Source organism: Schistocerca serialis, chromosome 11 (assembly GCF_023864345.2).
Source record: "Schistocerca serialis cubense isolate TAMUIC-IGC-003099 chromosome 11, iqSchSeri2.2, whole genome shotgun sequence".
NCBI classification, from domain to species: Eukaryota; Metazoa; Arthropoda; class Insecta; order Orthoptera; family Acrididae; genus Schistocerca; species Schistocerca serialis.
Window position 1 is genome coordinate 159,428,006 of NC_064648.1, and position 25,657 is coordinate 159,453,662.

The 25,657-nt window shown below is 40.1% G+C and overlaps 1 protein-coding gene across 13 annotated transcripts in view; it reads right to left on the minus strand.

Annotated features, from left to right (window-relative positions):
• Window positions 1–779: 779 nt before the first annotated feature.
• LOC126426744 (eukaryotic translation initiation factor 4 gamma 1-like) overlaps window positions 780–25,657 on the minus strand; it is a 656,907-nt gene continuing 632,029 nt past the window's right edge. For all 13 annotated transcript variants that reach the window (XM_050088722.1, XM_050088718.1, XM_050088727.1 and 10 more), the window contains 9 exons: window positions 20,774–21,048; window positions 20,398–20,570; window positions 16,916–16,995; window positions 15,029–15,135; window positions 14,709–14,804; window positions 13,635–13,772; window positions 11,589–11,667; window positions 9,368–9,511; window positions 780–1,929 (listed from right to left, as the gene is read on the minus strand). In XM_050088722.1, the coding sequence (XP_049944679.1) occupies window positions 1,733–1,929; window positions 9,368–9,511; window positions 11,589–11,667; window positions 13,635–13,772; window positions 14,709–14,804; window positions 15,029–15,135; window positions 16,916–16,995; window positions 20,398–20,570; window positions 20,774–21,048 (1,289 nt within the window). In that variant the 3' untranslated portion in view covers window positions 780–1,732. The remainder of the gene's footprint in view (window positions 1,930–9,367; window positions 9,512–11,588; window positions 11,668–13,634; window positions 13,773–14,708; window positions 14,805–15,028; window positions 15,136–16,915; window positions 16,996–20,397; window positions 20,571–20,773; window positions 21,049–25,657) is intronic.

A 25,657-nucleotide genomic window follows, 5' to 3' on the forward strand; every position in this document is an offset into this window, starting at 1 on the left:
ATATATCTACTGCCAAGTAATTTCACTTGACACAGGAGAGAAGACCAATCATTCATCTGGTAACTATGATACTGAATGAATGCAGACTGAGGAACACATTTTTATAGCTGTTTGAGGAATAAAAGGAAATGTCAAACAATTGCATTGGATGGACTTCTACAGCATGTTTATGCACCACACTGTCTGCAGATGTGATCTGCTGTAATTCATTTGAACTACTTTGTCTATTTAGGTGTTTACACCAGTAGCCAATGTACGATACTTTTGGTTTATTCATCAAGTACTTTTAGTTGAACTTCATGGAAGTTTCTTGTTTATGTTTTGATATTTCAAGTGATTACTATTTTCACCTCTAAGTTCCTTCTCCCCTTAGGCATGGCCCTCATCAGCAAACAGTAAGAAATTAATGAACCCACAATACTTTCAAAAGTTTGACGATTACTAGAATGTTCCTGGTGACGATAAAGACCCAGATGGCCGAGTTAATGTTTCTACAGTTCCCAGGACAGCCTAAGCTGTTAGTGTTTTCAAGGGGTTCTGAAAACGACAAAGGTGATTTTGGTCTCCTGAAGGATTCATTTTGTCGTACGTTAATCCGAGAGGGCGGCCACATTTAACTTCGGCACCATATACGTGCAATTCAGGTGGTCTCTAATCTGCTATGGAATTACAATAGCAGTTGCCACTGTAGCACTAAATAAACACAATCACTGAAGAAAGGTGGTAGGAGGTCTTGTGCATACAAAAACATAGGTTAAATACTTAAAAAAAGATAAATGTGTGTATATGTATATATGTATATATATATAAATATTTACATCTTGCAAGTTACACAAATAGCATATTTTTGCATTTGCAATCTTACATTACATTACAAATAGCAGCAGTTACCATTCTCTCATTTAAATATATATATAATAAGTATGTGTACATTTAGTAATATAGCATCTTCTCACTCCCCCATCACAGAAACACAAAACGTTTACTTGCTCCTAACATTAAAACAAGATGTAACACCGCGTACACACAGCACCGACAGGCATGTGCACGCAACAGAAATTTACGAAACGGTCTCTCAGAAAAATAAACGTGTTACCTAAATGTATCCACATCAAATTTCTCTAGCTTTAAAATGGGCCATTTCATATGGAGTGCAGAGAAAGGAAAAAATGACCTAGATCAGACGAGCTGCATTTCAAAACCTATTCAAATTTAATTTAAAACTGAAAAGAAACTGAGAAAAGAAGGGAAGTTATTAACAATGCCGTAAGAATCAATATAACAACATTTCACAACACAGATTTGCGATATCTTTCATATATTTTATATACTCCTAAAGCATGCCATCTGGCTGGAGTCAGTGGAAAAGAAACGACACCACTTCAGTTCGGGACCCCATACTGACAGGTCAACTGCTTTCCCACGCCCCGATTCTGTAACCGCACCCAAAAACGTTACCCTCAAAATATTAACATCTTTTGCTCCGTGTTGCATTTTACAGGAAAACTTTTAATTTATTTAATTTTATACAGTCTCTGCAGTATTTATAGTCAAGTATTTATATATAATAATAATATGTATATATAAATTTTCATATCCCCAAGTCCAAACGTCACGACCTCCTTAGGAGGCAAGGAATACAGAGGCCGTTCGACGAAGTTCCGTGCTCTACTCTCTCGTTCCCAGTGCCGAGTCGAAATCTCCGTGACAGAAGAGAGACCTCCCCCGTTCATCACTGGCCCGAGGCACACTCTTCGCTCGAGTCGTCGTCGGCCTCCCGCAGTGCGGTAAAGAATGCCGTCAGAGATTTCAGTGCGACGCCTTTGCCCTGCAGGAATGCTGGATCTTTGCTCTGCTCCCATCTCAGGAACGTCTCGTTTGCCACACAGCCGTAGTCCCAGAGCGCCTGGAATAAGTCTCGCAGCAGACCTGCGAACAGATGATAAATATGACTAGGAGAGAGAAGGAAATTAGGCTGTCACCATAAAGTTTCAGCAGATGGCTGGAACCCATTAAAAGACATAGGTGTATATATATAACAAAGTGTATCTGTAACACTAAAATATAAAAGCATATCTACTGCAAGAGAGATATTGACCAATTACGTAACAGAGCGGAAATAGTAAGAGAACTGCATTCGCTAACTGTCAATTTTAGAAAGATACACAACAGCACAACGAGTAAAACATGATACAGAGTGTGATGCGCAACACTTTGGGCATGCTCCAAGGCCTCAACTTAACCGGGTCAGATCACTCCCAGGATTCTAAAGGCCTGGTAACAACTTACTGTTAATCAAAATTGTATTGCCCAACTTTCTTTCTGCCCAGCATAACACTGAAGTTTTCTCTAATGAAAAAATGGGACAGACTGCAGTAAATGTGGCATGTGGACACACTCAAGAAAGCTATGCACAGTACTACAAGAAAGGCAACATTGCGAGAGAATGGTATGAGGAACGGTTCCCACCAGTTTGTGGTCGTTCCCTGCCACTCGAGTTACTTTAATATTCTTTCCAGCCTTTGCACACATTCTGCAGACTTCGAAGTGCGCAACATGTTACTCTACTTGTGAACAATAAATTAACCAGTAACATTTGAACAAAACGATTTGTTGCACTGATATAAGTACACTGTGCAGCTGCATAAGTTTATTCTATTTAATCGTGGCAATGAAAACATTTTGGCTGTTTTATTCTCTACACAGGTATTGTCAAGGTAGTCTCAGCTACTACTGTTAGCTACTAATATTAGTCCTAACTACAGAAACATGACCTCACTTTTAAAATAGAGGCTGGAGGTTTACCGAACACCGACAACTGAAGTGCTACAAATTGTTGTGTTAACAGCCCGAACAGTAACAGGTCAATATCTACATTTTCCAGTTTTTGTAACAATGGTTTTGTTAAAATGAAATGTTTATTTCTTCTGAAATTTACAAGAGCTGTGATAACATACGTATCACTTAAGGAAGCCATTCACCATGTATCACAATACTACCTTCTAACTTACAGAAAGCGTTACTGTCAAAACATTTTGTTATTTAGTGTAAGAAATAAAAATAATTTATCATCCGTTTGTTACAAGCCAACTCTGTAATGTAATGTAAAGAAAATTATTTGTCAAGGGTGGCAGATCAAACTATTTTATTCTATCAGATAAAAGCTACAAAGTGAATGAATAAATTATTTCATCACAGTTCACAGGGAAATATTTCACAACAAATGTTCTGCTAAATAAAAAATAATCAGATGTATTCAAAACTGACTGAATAATTTCAGTGTCACTGCAACTTGGAAAAGTTGTAATAATTCGTTACAGACAAAGAGAGGAAGAATGATCGAGGCAATCTAGGGGAGGGGACAACATTATTTAAATTTCTAATTTGACATAATACACTAGCACAGGAAAAACCTAACTGCCAACTACAAATCAAATCAATTTTAGTGTTTCGTTTCAGAGGCAGGTGTCAGTCGTAACCATTATGAAAGCATGGCATTCTCTTACTCACTCCATTCAAACTAAAGCAACAGGTTTCGTATTCCTGTGCAGTGAACACCAAGTCATTAGAGCACAACTGTCCCACATTTTAACTGCCGATTCATAGTTAATAGCTGTTTTATCATTCGCACAACTCCTGTTTTTTGCCTGCAAGATGTAACGATGTCACGTTTGCCAATTTAGCAGAGACTATATTCAATTATAAAATATTTAATATCAAAAACATCTATTTTTATGATAATATATCTGAAAAGATTCTGCAACTTAAACGAAAGCGTTGGTATGTTGATAGAAACAATAAAAAACACAAATTTCGAGCTTTTGCGACCCAAAGTCGCTTCATCAGAAAAGAGGGAAGGAGAGGGAAAGATGAAAGGATTTGGGTTTTAAGGGAGAGGATAAGGAGTCATTCCAGTTCCGGGAGCGGAAAGACTTACCCTCTCCCTTAAAACCCACATCCTTTCGTCTTTCCCTCTTTCCTGATGAAGCAACCGTTGGTTGCGAAAGCTTGAATTTTGTGTGTGTGTTTCTGTTTGTGTGTGTGTCTATCGACCTGCCAGAGCTAGCTTGAATTTTGTGTGTGTGTTTCTGTTTGTGTGTGTGTCTATCGACCTGCCAGAGCTTTCGTTGGGTAAGTCACATCATCTTTGTTTTTAGATATATTTTTCCCACGTGGAATGTTTCCCTCTATTATATCCACACATATACAGACACAAGCAGACACATGTAATGGTAAAGAGTTTGGGTAGAGATGTCAGTCGAAACGGAAGTACAGAGGCTAAGATGCTATTGAATGGCAGGTGAGGTATGAGCGGCGACAACTTTATATTAGCAGAGGTTGAGGCCTGGTGGGTAACGGGAAGAGAGGATATACTGAAGGGCAAGTTCCCATCTCCGGAGTTCTGATAGGTTGGTGTCAGTGGGACGTATCTACCCAAACTCTGGGTGCAGTTGGGCCACCCTCTCCCCAACAGGAGTGGCGGGTTCAGCGGCGTTCGCGGCGCACGAGGCAGAGGGTCAATGTGGAGGCTGGCCGTGTGGCATCACCCGCTCTGCCTGTGAGTGAACATGTGGCCGCTCCTTTGGCAAGGTCCAAGCAGGCACACGAGCTCCAACGTTAGGCGGGTGATGGAGCCCCTTGGGAAAATAGCAGAAAGGTCGGGGAAGAAGGCCAGTGTTCAGTCTGTCTGCTTGCCGGGGGGTCTCATCCGAGACGTGTAGGAGGCCTTGCTGGCGGCGATAGAGAGCACTGGGTGCACCCGACTGCAAATTGTTGCTCATGTCGGCACCAATGACTCCTGCCGTCTGGGTTCAGAGGTCATCCTCAGTTTGTACAGGCGGTTGGTGGAGTTGGTGAAGATGGAAAGCCTCGCTCGCGGGGTGGAATCTGAGCTAACTATTTGTGGTATCGTTCCCAGAACCGATCGCGGTCCTCTGGTTTGGAGCCGAGTAGAAGGCTTGACCCAGAGGCTCTGACGATTCTGCGGAGATCTGGGGTGCAAATTTGTCAACCTCCGCTATCGGGTGGCGAAATGTAGGGCCCCCCTGAATAGGTCAGGCGTGCACTACACGCCGGAAGTGGCTACAAGGGTAGCAGAGTACGTGTGGAGTGCACACGTGGGTATTTTAGGTTAAAGAATTCCCTCCCTAGGCCCGACAAGACGCCTCCCGAGACGCGGCAAGGTAGGAGTAGGCAAAATGCAACAGGGAATAACAATATTAATGCGCTATTAGTAAACTGCAGGAGCGTCTATAGAAAGGTCCCAGAACTGCTCTCACTAATAAATGGTCACAATGCCCGTATTGTACTAGGGACACAAAGTTGGCTGAAACCAGACGTAAACAGTAATGAAATCCTAAACTCAGATTGGAGTGTATACCGCAGAGACAGGCTGGACAGTGAAGGGGGAGGCGTGTTTATAGCGATAAGAAGTGCAATAGTATCGAAGGAAATTGACGGAGATCCGAAATGTGAAATAATTTGGGTGAAGGTCACGGTTAAAGCAGGCTCAGACATGGTAATTGGATGTCTCTATAGCCCCACTGGCTCAGCAGCTGTTGTGGCTGAGCACTTTAAGGATAATTTGGAAAATATTTCGAGTAGATTTCCCCACCATGTTATAGTTCTGGGTGCAGATTTTAATTTGCCGGATATAGACAGAGTCTCAAACGTTCATAACGGGTCGGAGGGACAAAGAATCCAGTGAAATTTTCTTAAGTGCTTTATCTGAAAACTACCTTGAGCAGTTAAACAGAGAACCTACTCGTGGCGATAACATATTAGACCATCTGGTGACAAACAGATCCGAACAATTTGAAACAGTTAACGCAGAACAGGGAATCAGTGATCATAAAGCGGTTACTGCATCGACGATTTCAGCCATAAATAGAAATATTAATAAAGGTAGGAAGATTTTTCTGTTTAGCAAAAGTGACAAAAAGCAGATTACAGAGTACCTGACGGCTCAACACAAAAGTTTTGTCTCAAGTATAGATAGTGTTGAGGATCAGTGGACAAAGTTCAAAACCATCGTACAATATGCGTTAGATGAGTATGTGCCAAGCACGATCATAAGAGATGGAAAAGAGCCACCGTGGTACAACAACCGAGTTAGAAAACTGCTGCGGAAGCAAAGGGAACTTCACAGCAAACATAAACATAGCCAAAGCCTTGCAGACAAACAAAAATTACCTGAAGAGAAATGTAGTGCGAGGAGGGCTATGCGAGAGGCGTTCCACGAATTCGAAAGTAAAGTTCTATGTGCTGACTTGGCAGAAAATCCTAAGAAATTTTAGTCTTATGTCAAAGCGGTAGGTGGATCAAAACAAAATGTCCAGACACTCTGTGACCAAAATGGTACTAAAACATAGGATGACAGACTAAAGGCCGAAATACTAAATGTCTTATTCCAAAGCTGTTTCACAGAGGAAGACTGCACTGTAGTTCCTTCTCTAGATTGTCGCACAGATGACAAAATGGTAGATATCGAAACAGACGACAGAGGGATAGAGAAACAATTAAAATCGCTCAAAGGAGGAAAGGCCGCTGGACCTGATGGGATACCAGTTCGATTTTACACAGAGTACGCGAAGGAACTTGCCCCCCGTCTTGCAGCGGTGTACCGAAGGTCTCTAGAAGAGAGTAGCGTTCCAAAGGATTGGAAAAGGGCACAGGTCACCTCCGTTTTGAAGAAGGGACGTAGAACAGATGTGCAGAACTATAGACCTATATCTCTAACATTGATCAGTTGTAGAATTTTGGAACACGTATTATGTTAGAGTATAATGATTTTTCTGGAGACTAGAAATCTACTCTGTAGGAATCGGCATGGGTTTCGAAAAAGACGATCGTGTGAAACCCAGCACACGCTATTCGTCCACGAGACTCAGAGGGCCATAGTCGTGGGTTCACAGGTAGATGCAGTGTTTCTTGACTTCCGCAAGGCGTTCGATACAGTTCCCCACAGTCGTTTAATGAACAAAGTAAGAGCATATGGACTATCAGACCAATTGTGTGATTGGATTGAAGAGTTCCTAGATAACAGAACACAGCATGTCATTCTCAATGGAGAGAGGTCTTCCAAAGTAAGACTTCTTTCAGGTGTGCCGCAGGGGAGTGTCGTAGGACCGTTGCTATTCACAATATACATAAATGACCTTGTGGATGACATCGCAAGTTCACTGAGGCTTTTTGCGGATGATGCTGTGGTCGATCCAGAGGTTGTAACAATGGAAAATTGTACTGAAATGCAGGAGGATCTGCAGCGAATTGACGCAGGGAGCAGGGGAATGGCAACTGAATCTCAATGTAGACAAGTGTAATGTGCTGCGAATACATAGAAAGAAAGATCCCTTATCATTTAGCTACAAAATAGCAGGTCAGCAACTGGAAGCAGTTAATTCCATAAATTATCTGGGAGTACGCATTAGGAGTAATTAAAAATGGAAGGATCATATAAAGCTGATCGTCGGTAAAGCAGATGTAAGACAGATTCACTGGAAGAATCCTATGGAAATGCAATCCGAAAACAAAGGAAGTAGGTTACAGTACGCTTGTTCCCCACTGCTTGAATACTGCTCAGCAGTGTGGGATCCATACCAGATAGGGTTGATAGAAGAGAGAGAGAAGATACAACGGAGAGCAGTGCGCTTCATTACAGGATCATTAAGTAATCGCGAAAGCGTTACGGAAATGATAGATAAACTCCAGTCGAAGACTCTGCAGGAGAGATGCTCAGTAGCTCGATACGGGCTTTTGTTGAACTTCGAGAACATACCTTCACCAAAGAGTCAAGCAGTATATTGCTCCCTCCTACGTATATCTCGCGAAGAGACCGCGAGGATAAAATCAGGGAGATTAGAGCCCACACAGAAGCATACCGACAATCCTTCTTTCCACGAACAATGCGAGACTGGAATAGAAGGGAAAACCGATAGAGGTACTCAAGGTACCCTCCACCACACACAGTCGGGTGGCTTGCGGAGTATGGATGTAGATGTAGCTATTTTGAAGTGGAGGTCAAACCTCAAGTGGGGACCTGAAGAAGTAGAATGAAAGAACAGGGAAAAGGAACAAAACTGCAACCAATACAGAAACCAGGTGGACAGCAAGGTCGACATAAATCAGAATGCTGAGAGAGGGGAAGGAGATGGCAACGGGGAAGGAGCGAGGATAGGGAGGGAAGGACGGCAAGGTGAAGGAAATGCAGCCAGGAAAGGAACAATTGGCTGCAATAGCTTGAGGCCCAATGTGCACCACACACAAACTCTTGAAACAACTGTGAGCCCCCTGGAGGTATATGCATTACTTAAAGGCTGTAGAGGAAAAATTGTTTTCCTCCATCTAATAAAAATCAGCCATCACTAATTATGTTCCTCAATCATAGACAACCATCTTCAGTACTATGCATTAAGATTCATGACAGTTTTCTTTGAGACATTAATTGGAAAACTAAATGTGTAAGTAGCAAGGCATAAGCAGTAGATAACTCCTAACACAAACAGAGGAAATCACTTTATGCTGTGTCAATAATAGCATCATGTACCCTCCTCTTCTCAATTCCTTCAAAAACTTGAACATGATGTCTCCTAACAGCGATCAACTGTTTCCCAACAGTCTTGCGAAAATTCCTTCATTTAGTTACAGTTTGAAATGTGCTATGATCAAAAGTAATCCACTGCCTGGAGTGCAGGACTTAAAGGCACCTTTAAATAAATGCCACCAAAGCAATAAATCAAGTTTATTTGTGAAGTACCAATTATTTAATGCATTTTACATAATTTTGAAAATGTACAGCTGCCGTCCAGTTTGTTAAGCAAACTGCAGTATAATACATTCTGAATATATTCCCATTGGAAAACCATCATGAAAACTGGCCAACACAGACAAAAAATGTGAATGACTTTTCAATACAGAATGTCTATTTTAATATTTTAATTTGAAACACGTTGTCTAGTGAAAAGTTACTATTTTCAGGAACACTGTCATGTAGCTTATGTTTTTTAAGCTTATAAAAATGGAATAAAATGGTACAGAAATCAATGGGTTCATTTTCAGGTAGATTTGAGATGGCCATTCTGTAGTATCAAAATGAGACAGCTCGCAGATTTTGGAAAGTTTAAAAACTAATAACTGAAGGAATGTTCAAAGACTTTCGAGTACCTATCAAAATAATGGGTAATCAGAAATTCTGTATCATCAAAGTCTAAATCTCACAGAATGACCAAATTATGTAACACTGAGCACATCCTACAGTAAGTCACTGCTGAAAAATTAGGCAAGGCACAAAGGCAGAAAGAACTGAGTGCAGATGAGTAAACAAGACAGACTGTCACTTACGTGTGGTGTGGCTGATACGTCTACTTACCACTGGGCTGCTCGAGGCGGTGGTTCAGCTCTTGGACAGCGTACAAGCAGTGCAGCTCCAGCTCCTCATTAGTGTCTATGTACTTCTGGAGCAGTGTCGCGTGCTTCGAGAACAGTGCCTCTTCGAACTTTTTGGAGCCCACGGCTGCAAAACAAAAAAAAAAACGTAACACGATCTACATTAACGACAATTCCTATTTTGGCGTCAAAACTCTGAAGACTGACTCGACATCGAGTAACCGAGTAGTTCGGAAAATCTCCCGATTTTTGTCCTCTGCAGTTGTGTCGAGAGCCTGTAATAGTACCGCACACCGATCAACCTTTTGACGGGGACATGACAATTTTGACCCTTCTAGCCCACACCTGCTAATAAGCTAATAAACTAACAGTTTTCTAGCAATCTGTTTTTGCTCCAGCACTTGTGTAGTTGGATGACCCAAAAGCACACGATATCTATATTATTCCATCAACATTACATTCTCTTCGGACCACTGTATCCACACACAGCTTGTGTAAATGACAAAAGTGGGCAAGATAGATGTGATATTTTGGTACTGATAGTACCTAAGTGGAGGTGACAAAATTCAAACTTCCTTTTCACAGTCCAGTAAGAAACAGACAACTAACGGAATACAAGAAAACGACTGCAAATGTCGTTTTCACACGTAAACCTGCTCACTGGTGCATGTTTCTGTGTAATGAGAAGAGGAAAGGGAAGAAAGCAGCCACATATGTGGAATACAAGTGGGAGTGCGACTTTTCTCTGACAAATCTTGAAAAAGTTAAGTTTTGTGTTGTGAACAGTTTTATTTAATAATCTGAATTACATTTAATTATATCTGTCTTACGAGATGCAGACTATTTTATGCTATTTGCCACAACAGAAGTGTTTATTATTATTGTTAAGCATTAATGTGTAGATTTTCAATAAACTTATGTTTTTGAACAAGACGAAATTGTGTTATTCCTAAGTAACACAAAACACACATTTGGGCATCTAATGGCACACTCCTGTAATCCATTTAGGTGAAAGTCATTGCAGTTAATAGATGTGTTTTATGAAGTATCACAGATGCTGACGGCATTCTCACTCCGAACAACACTGCCAGTCAGTGCTTTTTCGTACCTGGAAGCACTGCTCAAAAATCTGTTTGTTCACCATTCGTAGTGTGGAAGAAACTTCTTCCAACAAATGACATTTATCAAAATTGTCTGTCTATGTTATAGATGCTGTTTGTAGTATTTCGTGTTTGTACATCATCCAGCTTCCTTGTCAACTATGGGCCATCCCCACTTTATTTCAAGGTGAGCACATTCACATGCCTAATATCAACATGCGATTCAACAACGATCACACTAATAGTGCAGTTCAAATCTGTCTCGTGCTTCGCAGCATTGTATACGAAACTCATTTCTTGAACAGAAGCCGTCTAGCAATGTCAACAGTCACGCCTACGAAGCCACTAGCACTGTGGTTGTCACAACTGTGGCTTCACACTTTCATGTCCCACTTACAGAAAATAAGTTATGTACAGCGCAACTAGAAACCCCAACAGACACGTTACAGGGTAACAATTCCTGGCCATACGTTACTCAGAAAATACTGCAGTTCGCTGACAAAATTCCGAAGATGTCACTTGCTTCCACAACAATATATGATCTGGAGCATTTTGGTCAAGGTAAGTACAACTGCCACCCACGAAGGTATTAGAATGCCTAGCTAGTGAAACTAAAATTTGTCGATGTCCCTATAGTAGAGTCTCCAGAAGGAGATCCCTAACAGTTGCAATGTGGTGTGTGCAGCTGCTTTGCACATCATCTTTAATCGTGTAGTGATTTTGTAAACATCTGTAAGGCAATGCCTGGCTTCAGTGTTGGCATACCTCTACAGACAACTGATGTTTCCACCTACTGCCAGTTGCACTTTGCAGTTCCAAGTTAGCTATGTCACCTACAAGTTATCTTTCATGGATTACTAAAAGTTTCTCCCAACCCAAATTTTACTATCTCCGACAAGTTTACACTGCACACCTATGACGGCACTATGGTTTCTCTCAGGAAACTTCAGGACTACAATATGTCCTGAGGAATCCTGATTGTTACTCAAAACATCAAAACACCAACTTGTGCAACTTACTATGTATTAAACAGCAAGAACATTACTACTTACTATGTATTAAACAGCAAAAATTAATGATCTTATTTGTCACACTTACACTTACCCTGATACGCACTCTCGCACACAGCTGTCGTCAGCACACGGATGAATTCTGGTGTCTTAGCCCGGTCTCCTACATTTGCCTGTGGAGTCGAAATGCAAAAGGAATTATGAAAGGCACTAAAAGAGTTAATACCCAACATGGGTGTTCTGTTCCCTCTTGAGCTCACACTTTTCCACATTTGTCTTATTCTGCATATTTACTAAATTAACATTTTTACTCCATCAAACAAGAAAACAGTATTTCAGTCAACTGACTGGTTGGGTGACTAAAATGATTATTACGGTACATAAGGCATCTCTGTTCCTCAATTTCAAGGCAATGCATCATAACTACTTTCAAAGCTTCACATTCAACCCTAAGGTGCACAACTGTACAATGTGCACTTTTAGTTTCAAGTGATGGTAACGAAAGTAATATAAACATATACATATGGGAGAGGCAATACATGGATGTTTTTAAAGTCCGTTTGTTCTGATTTACAATGCACACATGAATTTTTTCCATATCTTCTGTATCCACACTTACCCGAGTTGTGCCAGCATACCTAATAATGTATTCAAAGCAATTAATCTTTGCATTGGAAATTAAAAGCCACTTAATCGGCTGAATATCTAATCTCTGTGTGTGCCACCTCAAATTTTAACCTAGTCATGAAAATTTGACAGTCATCATTTGTATCTTGGTGGTAATGAGTAAAGTTTTGCCAACTGGTTCCAAATTACATTTGAGTTTTACATATGTACAAATTCAACCCAACTAACTGAAACGAAGTTTCTAGGCCACTGACAATAGTGATAAATGATTTGGCAATTTCTTCCATATCCTGATGCGTTGTCTGAAAAATAATCATTCACATGGAACATAAATGTTTTGTATGGACTCCTTTAATATATTTTTGTCATTGTCAGAATATTAATATGACATTTACATAACTTATTACTCCCTCCTGTGTAGCATAAGTCATTGTACGATGATGAATGGGGTTTTCAAACCTGAGGTGGTAACGCAAGAAATTCTGGACCTTTTTAAGGAACTTATATACTAAATAAAATCCTTCTGTACAGAGGAAAGAGAGAGCTGCAGTATCAACCGTTGTGCAAGAGTCCTTTGACAATATGCAAGTGTGAGAAAATCTACACGACCGACAGAAACAGTAAGTAGGATGTTTGTTTGGTGTGGAAACAAGCATACAGTTGTACCAAGGGCTATCCAGCTGATTCTCAATTTCTTCCTGCATCATTCCTGAACAATACAGATAATTACAGTATAGTTGGGCAATTTTTGTGACATTTGGTCTTCAAGGGAACTATGTGCTTTAAAAATTATTAGCAATAAATGTGTTGCACTGCTTGTGATTTGCGAAGACCCACCTATTATTCAATTAATTGTATTTTGCTTTTGATGACATAAGAACACAACTTAACTCATTTTCTGCAGATGGGCAACACACAAAACCGTATATAGCTTCAAAAAACTAATCCCACCTCTGACACACTCTATCCTCGTGAGACAGGAAGTACGCGATATTAAGCTTTTAACTAACACCAGCGTAGCTGAGTGCTCTCCCAATGTCAGCAATAGCTTTGAAGTTGTAACATTGTATCTCCAAAGTTATGTATTGCACTGTGTGATATATAGAAAGATGGCGTTTGTTATAATTTTATCAATATTTAACTCCTAAATTTGAAGTCTGCAGCTGCTGAAAAACCTCATTAAAAAAAAAAAGTGTTTGGAGGGAAGGTACGGTTCATACTTTTTATTCTTAGAATAACAGTCAGCATTAATCTGTAATGCCTATAATTATCTTCATGGGAGTCCTTTTGCTATACGAGGTGTTTCCACATGTTAGAAGGGAGTGGTGTAGAAAAAAGCCGATGTCCTCCGTCCAGTACTTTCACTGCCTAACACTTTGTGCGGAGGGAACACGGGGAGTAGACAGTGCCATCTGCTACCGGTGGTGTACTGCTGGCAGGAGCGGACAAAACTGTTTGCTCTCAAATGCAAACTACTTTAAGACTAAGTACACCGCAAAAAAGCTGGACTTACAGAAATCCACTTCGTGACTTCGTCAGTCGTGGCAGGCGCTCCTTGCTCCGGCCGCAACATCTGCAGCAGCTTCGTGTGGATCATCTCCGGCGTCAACGGCGCCACTTCGCCTGCGGGGCCCACTGTGAACTCCAGCTTCTGCAAACCGAATTACATCTTGACTCGTGCTTGTAATGACATGTATGACAATGCAAACCAAAAGGCTAACTTTCCAGTAACTGTTTTAATACTAATTCAGTGAGGACTATTAGGGGATTTCAAAGTAAACACAATACAACAGAGATAGCAATAAAACCTCTGAGAGCACAGAAACTTAAAAACCTGTTTTCACAATTGTCCCCAGTTCCAAAGTAAAAAATGGAGTTACACTATTTTTTATTCTGAAACTGACGATTTCTAGATTCTTGAACCGCAGTGCGACAAACTTAATTCGTACACACAAACTGGAATTCACATCAGAAAATAGATGACACTACCATCAGTCCTGTTGAGCTAAGACCGTCACAGTTAAGTATGGAGAAGAATTATGTCATCATGTGGTAGTGTCACCTCTTCAACAAATCGTAACTTTGCATTAGCAGTAGTGACTTAAGTAGGCAAGGAACTTTCAGCACCTCTCAAAGAAATTGTTAAGGGCATGAACTAACAGTTCAGAAAACTACAGTTTAAGTCAAGCTAGGCTCAAATTTCAGTTGCATCCATTCTCAGAGACCCAAATCTTGTTCTCGAAAAAACAAAAGTCTATCCTTAGAATTTGTGTATTTCTAGTAGAAAGACTATCAGGTTAAATACAGATTATAAATACTGTCACACAATGTAGAAGTACAGGTTAACTTAAATGCACTAAATCATTTACAGAATAAAAAATTTAGTCCCTATACACCATCAGTACCACGAAGGAAAGGTACCTTTGAAGTCTCTTCCCTCTAAAAATAAGGGACCTACAAATGTGCAACATTGGTACCCTGTAATTTATTGACAATTTTTTCTACATTAACTACCCATCTTATTAATAGCACTAAGCAGGTTTTCCCAGAGTTTTACAAATGTTTCAGACAGGTAAAACAGACTTACATTTTCTTTCACAATTCGGTCTATACTGTCGGCAGGAGCAAAATCTTTCCAACTCATTCCAGCTATGTCCCACCTCTGCCTTACCCAGCCAGGACCCTGGAACAAATATTTTTATCTTAGTCAAAAAACAAAAGACAATCAAAAAGAAAGAAAAAATAAAAAAAATTCAATACCTATCGATTCATAGGGGGAAAATAATACAGTGATATAAATTACATTTATCATCCAAATGTTCATATTACACACTGGATATACTTATTTTGCTGCTGCAAAATTAACATCCACATTGACGTGCTAGGTCAACCGTTCATCATTCTCACCTTTTCTTTCACGAGAAGACGAAGGATTTCGACGACCAACTTGTGCAGTCCCGTGGCGGCAGTTTTCAAATCCGAAAAGGTTAGTGCTTCAGTAGAAAGCATTGGAACTGTAACAAATCACAATGTCATTCTATTGCACAACCTAGGTTTTACTTGGCAAGGTAAGTGTAACAATAACTCTGTATCACGCAAAATAGTACTTGCAATGGAGTTAGAATTCAGAGCAACAACCATGTTAAGATAGGGTTGGTGGTTCTGCATCAGACGAAGCCTCAAAAACTATCAGCTTAGGTGGGCAGTACTTTGTGCTCATGGCAGGAAAATGGGGTGGCAGGCAGATGGAGGAAGAGGGGAGAGAATTGCAGTATGCAACACGATGGTTCGCACAATAGCAAGTAACATTTTTTGACAAAAGGATTCACAAGAAATTTTTAAGTATCACTGCTAGTACTGGAGGGTATGCTATTGCTACCATGTCCTGTTGGCTTGTGAATAAGCCCAACTACACCCAGATGGAAAGGATTTTGTCAAGTCTCACAACAGATGTTTACCAGGGCAGTTGCTGGAAAACAATGGATCGACAGACTCGAGACGTACGGAAAAGACGACACACTAACTAGTGATTGGATACGGGCATCATAATCCAGATAGCCGAGAAAAGTGATAGAACTGGAACACTGAAGGCATGACTTTCACATCTGAAGCACGTAAACTTTATGAAAGTATGTGCTAATTTAGGAGTAAAGGCAAGTAGTTGAAATCCACATACTAAGACAATGAAAACATGCTAGCTTTCAGAAAAATTATTTGACAAGCTAAGAGTGCACCCACATGCAAGACTGACACCTAGGCCCCTACATTGTACCACCTGACACACAAACTTTACAAAAAAATCGTTTGAATGTAATATCGGATTCATCACTGGTAGAATACGGATCAGGAAGGGTGAATCAAAAATTGTTTCTGCTCTCTGCCAATTTATAGAAAAATAATTGGAATACAACTTAAATCTAGGGTTAGCCTTTCTGCTTATAAAGACATCATTTCTGAACACAAGTAAGGTGTGGCAAATGCTGAGGAAAATTGAAATATAGGATGACATGGTACACAGGATCAAGAATCTGTAGGAAAACATCCATAGCACAATGAAACACCCTGATGAATTACAGCTTTGACGTAAGGCCGGGGTAGAGTAAGGTGGAGTTTTTGTCTTCTTTTTATTACTCTAATAAATTAAAGCCAGAGAAAAGTACACCAAACCATCAGAGGTCCGAATATGGCATCAACGTTTACTGATGACTTGTCTTTAAGACTTTCAAGAACGAACACACCTGGGGTAGAGCTACAGAAGTCTATGGTCTTTCAGCCAGGAGAAAAGTGAGGTTATGACCATGGAAAGTATAGGCAACCAATGGGGAATGCTGAAACTGAGCTAAAGATGACTGATATCGATATCTTTGTAGTATCTCCAGTGCTGGATCTATAGACTAAGTAATCATTTAAGAGGTCAGGCAAGAAACTTCCATTTAATAGCTGGAGACTGAATATGAAACATGGAAGTACCACTAAAATTGAAGACAATTATCCATTAAACCTATTATACATCAATTTTTGTATACGGATTAAGAACGATCTACCACAAGTAATGGCATTAGCAGAATTCAGGCAACTGAGATGAGATTTATTCCTACCACGACCAGAAAGAGAGAGAATCCAGAGTGGGAAAATACTGATATTAGGTTCCAAAACCACAATAAAAAAATAATCTCTTAGCAGCTGTGATGGTATGAAGATACTATGCTAGCAGGTTAGAGAGAGAGAGAGAGAGAGAGAGAGAGAGAGAGAGAGAGAGAGAGAGAGAGAGAGAGAATAATCCTACAGACTCACCAAGGATTTCAGCCAAGTACAGCCACACTTTCGGCACATCTATGGCCAAGTCATCAGCAACTTCCGCAATCTCTTTGAACCTGTAATTAAAAAATTTAATGAAAATCTCACAGTTTGAACATGCACATTGAAATTTACTAGTGAATGTAGGTGTCACTTCCATCAGCCCTGTTGAGCTTATTCCATCACAGTTAAATATGGAGATACATTATGTCATCATGTGGTAGTGAACCTCATCAACTTACTTTGCTAGTGCAGTTTACACCAGTATTTTTTCTGAACAATAATGTAGGAAGTATTTTATTTTGTGGAAAATTTCACAGCATCTTCAGTATAAGTCAATAAAAGTTTTCTGGATACGGTGCTGCGTCATTGTATAGAACTATTGTTGGGGAAACCAACGTTTCTTCCACAGTTGCAGCGGCCTCCTCCTGCATCTCCAGTAGACACACAAGAATGCCACTGCAATCGTGGCCGAAACATTTGTTTTCCCCAGGAGTAGTTTTATACAATATGACGTGGTAACACACCGAGGAAACTTTTATGCCATCTACAGTAGGCTTACACAGACCATGCAAATTTGATGTTTTTGACGATATACTGTGGCAATGTCAACCACATTTTCCGCAATAATGCTGGCCACTGGTGCATGACAATGTTGATAGAAACTTATTTCTGGGCCATTAGTAGTTATACAGGCCAGTATATTGCGAAAGCAAGTTACTGGACGTGAGTGCAGTTTACTGCTACTTAAACATCGGCAAACTATCGATTAATTGATGGCATCTGCTCTATCGTCAGTATCGATAGTCTGGTTTAACTATCAATAGTCATATTGTTCATAATGCCATTCATCTTTAACTGGCAGCCGAAAAATTGTCAGATCCTGTTACCTCCACGGCATGTGAAGACCAGAGGGAAAGTAGATTGCATAGAGTTATTCAATCAACATCAAATATGATGGCACCTTAGCCACTATATGCTGTTTATAAACATATATTAATAGAGTGGCCACTTGGAGGAGGGGACATGTGAGAGGAAATTATTTTTCTTCCAGTGATGACAGCCAACACTCAGTCTTGGGTACCTCATACCAATCATATCCTTATGGTAAAAATTACATACTTTAACAACACGGATTCATGAATGTGCATTATGCAGACTGCCATCTTCAAATGTGTGGGCATACTTACTAGTAACAAGGAAAACAATGTAAATAAGGCTGTTTTTATACAAAGCAGTTATTACAGGAAAAATGACATTTTAATCATTTGTTGAGCTTCTGTGACTGTACTGTTATACATTTTAAAATAAATATGATTTTTATCATTCTCGTAGTAGTTGTTGCTGCTGTTAATTGAACACACCCTCAATTGTTCTTTTCTGTTCCTGAGTCTTCATTGTACTTACAAGTGTCTTCAATTGTGCTTGTTTACATATAAGGTGATTTAAAAATATGAAACATCAGTGCAATCCATTATGTCGCATCTGCTTTTGCAGTAGTACAAATGATGTTCACTGTTGGCTGCTATGTCCAATTACCAGAGCTTGTCCCTTCAAAGGATGCACCAGTTCCCACAAAATTGAATATAGCAAAATCATAACCTGTCGAGTGTACAGTTTTTTATTTGTATGGTGGCTGGAAACACTCACTAAAATACACAGCTGTATTTACATGCCATCAGCTCTCACCATTGCAAAACTAGTCTCTTCTTGCCAAGAGCTGATGGTGAATGCCCAGGAATGTTTTTTGCGGAAACTCCTGATCCTGTATGTATTTCTTAAGCTGTTGTCCGGTATCATCATACCGTAAGTGACCGTGTGCCAACAAAGGGTTCCTCGTCAGTCACTTCGTTATCTGAACCCAACGTAACAGGATTGTTGTTGTTCACACAACCACAGTGCCTCGACTGTCTAATCACTGTCGTCACCAGTAAGACTAAGAGCACAGTCGTCACGAAGAGTTTCGAATGATGCAGACATTAAACAATCACTACTTTTCACTCGCTCCTCTGTTGGCTGAGGAAATATCGCACCTGGTAGATTGTTAATGTCAGAAGTGCATAAATAGAGTTCTTTGTTATTGTTTTGAAAACGAATAGTGAAGATCAATAATCATCTGTGTGGAACTCTCAAGAAAGTGGGGGGTAATAATTCGTGAAGTGTACCATCTGAATTGAATATCTACATTCTGGGAATACAACCAATTTACGAAACCATTTAAACAGAAAGTATGGTGAAGAACTATAGAAAAGAAATAGAACAAAGGTGAGTGATCAACTTTTGAGCTAGTACAAGTGTAGGAGGTGCAACCGTAAGATTGATAAGCTCTATAAAACATTATTTCAACAGAACAAAAAAAAGGAGCTTTATTCTCCTTGTGCACATATGCCTGCTAGTGATATAGTGATGTATAGATCTTCTCACCATTGAGGTTTGAAAAAATTTGTTCATGCCTTAGACTTAGACAGCAGATACGAGTTGCCAGATAAAACCAACGTTAAATGTTCACTGATGCAAAACTATACGAGGAGACAAAAATAAATTAGAGAAAGCCCTTACAGAATGTAATTTTTTGTGTTACAACTGACATGTAAACAGGCAACAGAAATGAAGGCATACTGATATCGACCTACCACTTTACAATGGATGAAAAAATTGTTTCAGCAGTATTAGAAATGACAAAAATGCAGGTCGTCACAATGCAGAATTTATATCACTTTTAAGTGAGATTCTTTGAAAAGCTTTCTTCCCGTAACTTGTAAATGCTATACTGAGTTTTGGTTGTCTTGTGATCAGTACAAGCGAACACCCCCCCTCCCACCCAATCTCACCGCTCAGATTACGTGACTCAGCATTGCAGGGCTGTTAGCTTCAGGAGGAGGAAGCCAGGCTGAGAGAAAGTAAGTATTTACACAGAAAGACAGAGATTGCCCAACCACACAAGGTACGATCTACACCAGGTGTAGAATATTAAACACCCTGGCAGCTATCTGCAACAGACTACCTTATCAGGAGTATTGCACAGCCACACAAGAAAATCGCCCTGTGTTGCAACCACACATTACCAGCAATATGGCTCACACAATTGCACCTTCAACATTTCTTCCACAGCAATAGTGGAGTGTAAATCGTTTCAGTGCTAAGTTACAGAATGGATGCCAACTAACTTAGATTTATTAACGAGATAGAACATGCCCTCTATTTCTTCACGAAATAACTCATTTGGGCACAGTTTCCTTCACAGACCAAAAACAGTGTGTCACTGACAAAGCCCTGTGCAAAGAATCACACTAGGAACGAACTATTTTTGGAAACATGTCACCAACACAGTAAGTTAAAACTTTGACTGCCCTGCCTTTCACATCTGTGGATACAAATTAGCCAATCTGTCCTATATTTAATTTTGTTGGATCAACTACGTCACTGTAGTCATCTGCTACTAGTATCAAATTACTTCTGCTGGGAGCGTGACAACTCACCCTTCTAGGAACTGTTCCGTAGTGAGGATGCCCTCCTTCATGAGGTGGCCCATCAGCTTTCCAACACCGCTCCGGACGGTCGCCGACCGCTCCAGTAAGATGTTCATCGTTTCTACGACGAAGTTACCCATGTTGGAAGGTGGGAATGTCTCCGATACACACAGCGCACTCTCCTGCAAGTGAAACAGACCTCAATTTCCATAGCACAGGTAACCATTAATTGTATTAAACTGCTTCGACAACACACACTAAACATTTCTTATTAGTTTTGAGGTCTCACATTCTAAATTTAACAAACTAGTTACCTTAGTGTTATCTCTATAGGACAAAGGTGCTTTGTTTCTAATACTGTAAAGAATACTTAATATGTAATTACTTGGAAGTTGTTGTTGGTCACAAATTCCTCCAAGATAAACTGAATCTTCTTGGCAACTTGGTCCGGATTCAGATGCGGCAAGTTTTTGCGGGTATCTTGGTCCGAGATGGCGGAAGAACCGGAAGCCACAGGTTGCACCACAGCAGCCAGATCGTCGCGGCTCTGTGAAGATGACGGAGCGGGAGTCTGCCTCGCCGAGCTACCTTCGCGTGACGACGATCGAGAAGGTGTCCTGCTGCTCGCCGTTCGGGCCTGGCGTTCCTCTTTCTCGGCAGCTGAAAATGGCAGTTGTGTAGGTCCTTAGTATTATACTGGAGTGCTTTTTGATTGAGGAAGTTAACAGTCGTGAAACACAACCGTAATTTACGTTGCCTTACATATGTGAAATACTTTGGATTTTACAAACAAAAATACCAAATCTTGAAAATGTTCACTGGTATCAAGGAGTCAGAAAATCTGAAGTTGGCCATATCACATCATTATAGCTGTAGCGCAGTATGAAAACATTTACAGAGTGCTATTTCAGGGGAATAATTGAGTCAGATATGAGAGGTGAAGCTTTTCCACCGCTAAAGCCAATCCATGGCGAGGGCGAGACAAGGTCGAGGAAGTCGGAACGACTTTACAGATATGCCAAGGGAAGTTTTGTACACTGGGTAGGCATAATATTGTTCCACTGACTGCTTCAACTGCTGTCACAAACTTTCCTATTTTATCAATAAAATTCATTTTCATATTTTTTGCTACATGTCCACCCATTCATCCCAAATGGAAACATAACAAAAGACACGCAAGTATTCAGCACGCAATGGCAGATACGAGGAGTGTTTTTTATTAAGTACCGTTCTGCCACACCACGGCCACAGCACTGCGGCCGGCGTTCTGCGCACGGGCAATGGGTACCTACGTCTGTTGTCTACGCACTGACGCTATTACAGTCCGAGTCTTCCTCGATTGCATTTTGTACCGAGTGTTTAAGATGCCTCCGATAATCGTGAGTCCCGCCGACTGAAGTATGGGCTGTTATATGATTCCTTAGTGTTACAGGCCTAAAAAGCAATCCATATTCAGCGTGAGATCTGTGCAGTTGACGGATGGGCACAAAACCAAATGTTTAGATAGTGCATTGACTTTACTTGAGGGGTACCACAACGGCAGTGATGATTTGTGAAGCCAAATTGTTACGGGCGATGGAACACTGGGGGCTTACGTCACACCAGAATCAAAGCAACAGTCCACGGATTGGCGGCATTCAGATTCACCCAGAAAAACGAAGTTTAAGCAAATAATTTCTGCCCGGAAAATCATATGCACTGCTTTTTGGGACAGAAAAGGAGTGTGCTTGTGGAATTTCTGCCTCGTAATGAGACAATCAATGCAGCAGCTTACTGTAAGACATTGTACAATCTGCGCCGTTCAATTCAGAACAAAAGACATGGCAAGCTGAGCGAGGGCATCATTTTGCTTCAAGACAATGCCTGCCCACATGTGGGAAATCAAACTAAAGAGCTCATCACATCTTTTCAATGGGAAACTAGAAATCATCTTCTCTACAGCCCTGATCTTGCTCCCACCGACTACCATCTGTTCCTGCACTTGAAGAAACACCTGGGCGGTCAGCTACTAAGATGACGAAGACAAGACAGTGGTGAGGCAGTGGTTAATAAGTCAGGCGGCAGACTTCTATGAGGAGGGAATTCAAATACTGGTACAACGTCATGACAAGTGCCGCAATATTGACGGAAATTATAAAAAATAAAGTAGATTAAAGTACAGGCTTTCACGTAAAAATAAAATTGAGATCTTAGCAAGTCTCTTTTTAATTTCAAAACGGTACTTACTTAAAAAACACACCTAATATTTTCTAGTTTAACTGAGCCCTACATGCTTCATAAAACACGATCAGTCAGGCTAACTTCAAAATCACTGTACTGCGTCACGACCAGAATTAAAAGAAACCTACCTCCACCATTTATGACAGGCAAATGTGGATGTATTGTCAGTGTGTAGGTCAACATTTCTTGATAATTTGTAGTTAAATAGGTGTTCTAAGATGATCACATGCTGCTAGTGGCGATGGAGCAAGGGAAACTAGGGGAGGCGACAAAGGAAGTTACAGTAACACACCTCACCAGTAAGCAACATAAAAATGTCTACTATCACAGAACATCACTGCTGTGGAAGTAGGAAACATGTGAGTAGGTTGTACTTACCACCTAAACTTTATATTAAGAAGGTATGGCAAGTGTACGATGAAACTGTCTAATCTAAATTGAAGACCAAAGAGTGTTTCCTTTGTACAGTTTTTGTATCAATGACGATATAGGGTTTGGGAGTCCTAGAACCAGTGTTTGTTCAGAATTAGGAGAAAAGTTAAAGCAGGGAAAGACCTTGTAATGAAGTAAGCAACAATGAGAAAACAGAACACAGTTTTTATTGCTTCTGTATGAAGAGATATTACTGACTATCTCGACTAAGAGAAATGACGCTGCTTCAAACACTTTCAGATAAGATTGCAACTATTCAACTGGGAGAAGGAAGCAACTGTTTCAAGAATCTTGTTTAACACAATTTGAAATTCTACATGGTCAAAGTGGAAGCTCAAGAGGAACAATCATCTAGAACTGATGTATAAAGTAAAGGACGTCAAAACTCAACCAGATATCAAACGATCTCAAGTGAAAACAAATCGTACGAAAACAAATCCCAGATGTTGTCAGATGCGGTTAAGCTATCAACAAAACAGTCTGACTATAATTGGAGGAACACTGACAATAAGGACTGATCCAATATTGACACTATAATAAAGGAGAGGACACGAGTGTGAATATTTGTTCAAATAAAGAATTCCTGCATTCCTTTTGGTGTTGTCTTAAAGACTATTTAATGCATTTCAAAATCCACACTATCCACTCTGGCAAGAGGTGAGACTGGAAATCCCTCTCCCCAACAGGAACAGCATTTCAAAACCCTCAAAATGCTTATTTTAAGGTGATATTGTAAGGGTTATAAAGTTATTTTAACATTTCTATAAAAATCCCGCTCCCTGAACTCTCAATGTGTTTTTCTGACAGTACAAACATGCAATTCTGAGAGTGTATAAATTACATTAAATCAAATTTTTCATTTTACAGCATGGAGTAAAAATTGCTTATATGGGCCCCTCAATCTGGCAGATTCAAAACACACTAGGTGAATTTCGGGACCAAAACGGCTTTAAATGTGTTTGCTCGGACCTGTGCACTAACCCAAAACCACCAACCACCACCACCGTAAAAACAACCAGTGATGTTTTATGTAAAATCTAAAGCAGTATTTATTTTTTAATGTAGAACTGAAAAATGCACATATTACAACCTGTATCATGCTATAATCAGTGGCATATCAAATATACAAACTTGTTCTGCACATTTAGCACACTACAATCATGACAATCATAAAAAGGTAAAGGATGAGTTGAGTATTCCACTAGTTACCACTAAGATTGTCAGTAAACAGTGACTCAATACACACAAGCATAAGAGGCTACCACTGCACATACTAATTACTGTTGCACCGTTTCTTAGCAGTTAAGAGATCAAACTCCAAGCTGCTCTGCATACTGGTGCCCATTTGCACACAATACTGTCTAATCAGATTCCACGTGTAATCATGTATTGTTCCAACAGGCAGATTTTTTATACTATAACATAACCATATTTGTTAATCGCCTCAGACTCTAAAAATCTACTAAATGACAACCTCAAGTTATGATATACCAGGCCACTTCACAGCTTAACATCACATACTATTTGAAAGTTTAATTGGATGTGAAAGAAAGTTGCTTTGGCTGCTGGGGGAAATCCGCCCAGTACTACTGCGCTTGTTCGAAAAAGAAGTAGTTACAAGAGAAAACTAATCACGTGCGGTATATAGAAATGGAAGAAGACAATAACAAGGAAAATCCAGACATGTCCTCCTCGGTGGCACTACAAACACTAAAATATGCATGGAATTGTACTTTACACTGAAGTAACACAGAACTATTGGCAATAACGAATGGAAACCACCTGTGATTTGGTGCTATAACACACAGATTTTTTTTAACGAGAAAGACCACAACGCAAAGAACACGTGCAAATCCGAGAACAGTAGTTTTATTTTTATGCGAAAAGTAAATTTTTGACTAGGAAATCTACTTTTTTTTTCTCAGACAAATCGGAAGACTTTAAATTTCACTCCTTGTGTATCGTACAATACGAGCTGCGTTGACCAGCACACCCTGTCGTACCTGGCATGCGATAGAGGAAAACATCAGTCTTGCATCACTGACAACCAGTTACACAGCTTCAACTGTTTTATCTTCTGCCAAGTGCTAATTCTGCGTCACACTGCACGATATGAACTGTGCTTAGAAGTATCAGGCAACTGCACCTCCAATCAGATTATGCGAACCACTGATAGTGACTTATCGTTTCCCGAATTGAAAGGACGAAAACTTAATTCCTCGAGAGCTCCTTCCTCAAAAGTTACAAAATAGTGTTGGGTGCAGAAGAACAAAGATGGCACGTGACAACTATTTTTTTTTTTTTTTTAAACCGACAAAACTGTTCATCCCCACCTATATTATTTCCGAGTTAACTTTCAACTCACGGGCCTCCAAAATATTCCATCAGTTCCACTATTGTCATTCTCCCTGAAGCACCAATTTCCGCAACTTTAATGCCTAAAAGTTTGACACTTTTCTGTGACACAGCAAAGTGCTTCTCCCTCTTTCTGAGGTAAATTTTCTATCTTAACATTTGGCTTTATTTGGTCTGCGCACCGCATCAATTATTTCTCCTCCTCTATCTACATATTGGGTGTGAAATACAATTTTAAAATTATTATGAAGTGAAGTGCCTG